Source organism: Drosophila kikkawai, chromosome 2L (assembly GCF_030179895.1).
Source record: "Drosophila kikkawai strain 14028-0561.14 chromosome 2L, DkikHiC1v2, whole genome shotgun sequence".
NCBI classification, from domain to species: Eukaryota; Metazoa; Arthropoda; class Insecta; order Diptera; family Drosophilidae; genus Drosophila; species Drosophila kikkawai.
The window spans coordinates 26711597-26716331 of NC_091728.1; the positions used below are offsets into that span (position 1 = coordinate 26711597).

Genomic DNA, 4735 nt, shown 5'->3' on the forward strand with positions numbered 1-4735 from the left:
ATATGCATAATATTCGCAAATGCGAATTCGAAGAAGCACTTCATATGTATGTACATCAGTTGATAAGTATTATAAAGTAGATTAATTATATATGTCAATCTTTTAAATAAGCCGTTCAGTTAATAAGGTTTTGCAATTTAATACTACTTTATTCGTTAACTTTTATTTTCCAAATTGAAGTTATTTTTAAATTTTTAAAAACTTTGATTTTACTTATAATTCGTATTTTCGATCCCTCGTATTGGCCAGATAGCTGTTCAGTCATTGTAAATGCAGTATAACTGCTTTGATTTAATTTTTTATGTATCAAATAAAAAAAATAAATAAATAAACAAAAAATAACCTTCTAAAAATCATATTTTTTCTTAGATTTTTCCCCTTGGAATTTGGCTCTTTTTAGCTGTTGTTTTTTTTTGGGTTATTCAGCTTTTTTTCGGAAAAAATGACATCACTGGTTGGCATCACTGATTCTCATCGCTGACTGTCTACCAAAGAGATTTTTTGTATTTTGTATTGGTTGCAATCTAAATCCAGCTGAAGGACTCGAATTGGCCGCTGCTGCACCAGGAACCATCTCTGCGTTGGCTGCGTAAGGTCATTGCTGTGTTTAAGCGCCCAAAATAGAATTGAAATGCGTGTGCGGCTCCATCCAGTTCATTTATATTTCTGCTTTCCTCTTGGACTGCCTCGGTAGTCTGCGAAACCGCCGCAATATAAATAGTTGTGTGTGCATATACGGCACAACGTGTACTTGGACACTGCACGAGTGGGTTTTTGGTGCCAATTTATTATCCGGTCCAAGCCGTGCTATCCAACTGTTATATACTTGTATCTGCATTTACATATGTACATATGTACGTATGTGCACACCTCCATACTTCGGAGAATGCGGCTGTGTTTGTGCTGTCTCTGGAGAAAGAAGACACATTGCGAAAAAACGGTAAAGCGCCAGCAAAGCGGAACTGGCAATACTGATGACAATGCCGTTAGAGCTGCTCCCATCTTGCGAGCTGCGACTCTCGGTGGCGTCACACCAGGATCAGCTTAGCACTACTATTGCTTTTCTGATGTGTGTATTTTCCGGTATTTCAGATCACATCTGTTTTGGCAAGCAAATCCAATCAGTACCAAACAGATCGGTGTTCTGCTTTGCATTAATGGCGAAAATTAGCCACCGTCTCTAGCATATCCCACGCCAAGAGCTCTATCATCATTTCGTGCACTTTGCATGCTCCGCTGAAAAGCAATACATATGTATGTACGTACATATGTACATATGTAGGCGCTAGATCGGTGGCTTTGCTGAGTCATGCCTTCCGGAAACCAACAATCTGTTTTTATTTTCCCACTTGGTTTAGACTTGTGTATAGCTAAAATACCGCTGAACATATGAAACAGAATCAATTCCATTCCACAGACAAAGTTCTAATGGATCGCAGCCAGGATTCGATTGGCAGCTGTTCACTTGATGTAGACGCAGACTCTTCCGACATATCAGGTATTTGAGCTGATGAAGCTTTGGCTCAATCTGACAATTTACTGTTTTTTGTTGGAGTCACCCTGCGCACGTATTGGTTTTGTTATCGTTTGTTTGTTTCTAATGTTATTTCGGTATAGCCCCCCACAAACGTTTCTCTGACCTAAATTTTACGTTTCCAGATACCAGTGGCAGCCTGAACTTTCCCACGCCGCTTTCTGTGAAGGACATCACCCGCGAGTTCACCGCAAACCTCCGGGAGCGCTGTACTCTGCGTTCGCCACCACAAACCACCACCGCTTACTTAGATCCCGGTACGGGCCTGGTGCACATGGTGCTGTCGCCTGCGGCCGTGGAGTCCGTCCATGCATCAAGTACCGCTGGCATCGATACATGCCCCGAAAACGCCCCTGGATCCGCTGCTGTCAGTATCGATGCTGCCGAGAAAAAGCCCAGCTATTTAAATCTGGCTTGCTGCGTCAACGGATATTCGAACTTGACAACATACGACTCCAAAATACGTCAAGATATCAACAAGTCGCGCGAGGTCTCTCCAATCCGTCCGTCCTCCAGCGGCCTGCAGTACTGCAAGCGGAACAACTCTTTGGCTGCCCCGATTTTGCATAGTATGCCGTATATAAAACAGCCGTCGTCGATCAGCAAGTACCCGTTCGAGGTCAATGGCGACAGCAACGGCCACAATCAAAGAAACGGACCGGATACTGACCCTATTAATAGCAATGGAAAGGACGGAGGCACCAGCAGCTTTATTCAAGAGCGAGTGGAGCGTCTTTATGGTCCAGGTGCCCTAGCCCAGGGCTTTTACAGTCCCAAGAAGCACGGACAATCTCCATCAGCAGCTCGGACCTCGGCCAGGCAGAGCTCGGAGCTGGAGCTTAAATTCAAGCAACTTTCGCCCAGCAAGGATTACGGGGAGTTCCGAAAGAAACTGAACAATTGCTCACAAGCCGCAACGCAGCGGTTGGATGATCCTCCATCTTTGTCTTCAGAGGGGAACGGAGAGTTGGACTTACCCGTATTCCGGCATCTCAGTCACGAGTTTCGAGCCCAGTTGCCCAAGGTTTCACCAAAGAGGGGTGCCACCCCTCGTTTCTCACCTGCTCCTGAGATGCACCACACGAAAGATAATAAACTGAAGCAAGAAGTAGGCCAAATTGATGAAGTTGACCACCAGCCCTTGAAACAGGTCCAACTGGAGACGGAGGAGGTTAACCTTAAAAGCGAAGTTGTGGATGCTGTAAAGGATGGGAACTATTTTCTTAAAATACTCAAAGACGAACAAATTCGTCTGTTGGCGCTGGCCGCCATTGCTGAGAAATACACAGACGCCTTGGCTGTGAGTAAATAATATAGCGTTTATGTTCGCCAGCTAGTTTTATTCGTTACAATCCGTAGAACAATCCTGACATCACAGAAGATACTTTTGGATTGCTTCGATCAGCCTCGGGAAAAGCCAGGCTGTTGGTATCGCAAAAAATGAAGCAGTTTGAGGGTAACATTCTAAGGTTTCGCAAAAACGCAATGCAACTTATTAAACCATTTAATATTTTCAGGTTTATGCCACAATAATGTAAATCGGTCGCCGGAGGACGAGTTCCCAACAACCGCTGACGACCTACAAGGGTTTTGGGACATGGTTTATTTGCAAGTGGAGCATTTGGATTCAATTTTTGCAGACATTGAGCAGCTCAAAGCTAACAATTGGAAGGTAAGTTAGTTATTCATTAGCTGCCTGACCCGTAATGTTTCCAATTCCGACTTTACCAGCGCACAGTTGAGCCGGCAGCATCGAACACATTACCCAATAAGGCTCCACAGATAAGATCTGGAGCTCTGAAATCAAAATCAAACACCAAGGCGAGTTTACCTGGATTGTCGGCTTCGAAAAATTCGGCTGCAGCATTAAAAAGAGATGCCCAAAGAAAGCAGTTGCTGGAGATGAAACGACAGCGGCGTGAAGCTATGGCTGCGACAAACAAAACAAATCATACTGTATTTGATAGCACTCCCGAGCATACGCAGATAATTGGCGAGAGTTCTATCAACTCTGGTGATAGAAACAGCAGCTAAATAGTGTTTACCGCGAGAAGCAAGACTTACTATGCTCTCTACGTATACACATATCTGAAATTAACATTCACTCACAAGCTAAAACCAGAGACATACTCGTACACTCATACATAACAATACATAACAAAACATATGCTTAGAAATTCCTAGTTGAATTAATCCTTAACTAGTCCCGACTAAAATGCACATACTGGAGCTTGTTTTTCTAGCAGCATAACAACATACCTACATCGTGTCACAAGGTGTCACAAATTAACCAAACGAGTTTGCGGTCTTGGAGTCATTTTTGATGGCCCCGCCATGGTAGGCGCATTTTTTCGTACCACCCAAAGCGACACGCCGAAAATTGTTTATAAAGTTTGCCTTATCTGCGTGAGATTTTGCTCGTTAAGCAATTTGCTGTGCACTCAAGTATCTGAAATTGTTTATAAAATTATGATTATAAAAGACATTTATTCTTACATATGTAACACTATTTAAGTAAACAATTATAAAAAAAAATGTCATTAACTTTTTTATATTTATTTCTGTAAAAGTAACGAATCTAAAATATACTCCTTTTGGTCTGTAAGCACCTGCATGAACATATTTGATATTTTTTATAAACGGTACAGATGCAATCTCACTAAGTTCTTATATTTGTATTACATGTTTCTTCACATATATTTTATATTAAACAAATTTTGATAAGGGGATAAACATAAATGAACAGTTTGTCAAGTCTTTACAAAACCAAAAACAGAAGTTTTAAATTTCAAAAGCAAGAAATTTCAAAGGTAAGTGTTGTTTTATAATATTAGCATAACCGTAATCTTTTTTAAAACAAATAAATAAAATTGTATTTATTCTTGTTTTTTAACAAAAAGAATCTCTTTGAACATTTTTCTTTTTACAAAGAATTACTTTACAAATGTATGTACCAATGTAATTTAATTTAATATCTTATTCGGTAATCCGTATATACATTTGTACCTGTAGTTTAATGGAACCCTTTGAACCCATAAATCATGTATGTAAATCTATATGTATGTATATTTTGCCTCTTTCTTCATTACCATCAACAGCCGAGCCGATCTAGCCATGTCCCTCTTTGCGTTACTATGCCGAAGCCAAATCGGACTACTATATCATATAGCAGCCAGGAAATTGACCCTCTGCTGTCTCCAC

The 4735-nt window shown here is 41.0% G+C and overlaps 1 protein-coding gene across 4 annotated transcripts; it reads left to right on the forward strand.

Moving 5' to 3' along the window:
- The first annotated feature begins 433 nt into the window (after positions 1 to 433).
- On the forward strand, positions 434 to 4152 carry vlc (disks large-associated protein 2). Of its 4 annotated transcripts, XM_017161588.3 has the most exons (6): positions 472 to 589; positions 1418 to 1498; positions 1660 to 2834; positions 2894 to 2990; positions 3052 to 3206; positions 3266 to 4152. In XM_017161588.3, exons 2-6 carry the CDS (start codon positions 1429 to 1431, stop codon positions 3566 to 3568), a joined length of 1800 nt encoding a protein of 599 aa, XP_017017077.1. In that variant the 5' UTR covers positions 472 to 589; positions 1418 to 1428; the 3' UTR covers positions 3569 to 4152. The 4 variants fall into 4 exon arrangements, with proteins under 4 accessions (XP_017017078.1, XP_017017079.1, XP_017017077.1 ...); XM_017161589.3 differs by lacking the exon at positions 1418 to 1498 and having other exon boundaries at positions 434 to 589; XM_017161590.3 differs by lacking the exon at positions 1418 to 1498 and having other exon boundaries at positions 471 to 594.
- The last annotated feature ends 583 nt before the right edge of the window (positions 4153 to 4735 follow it).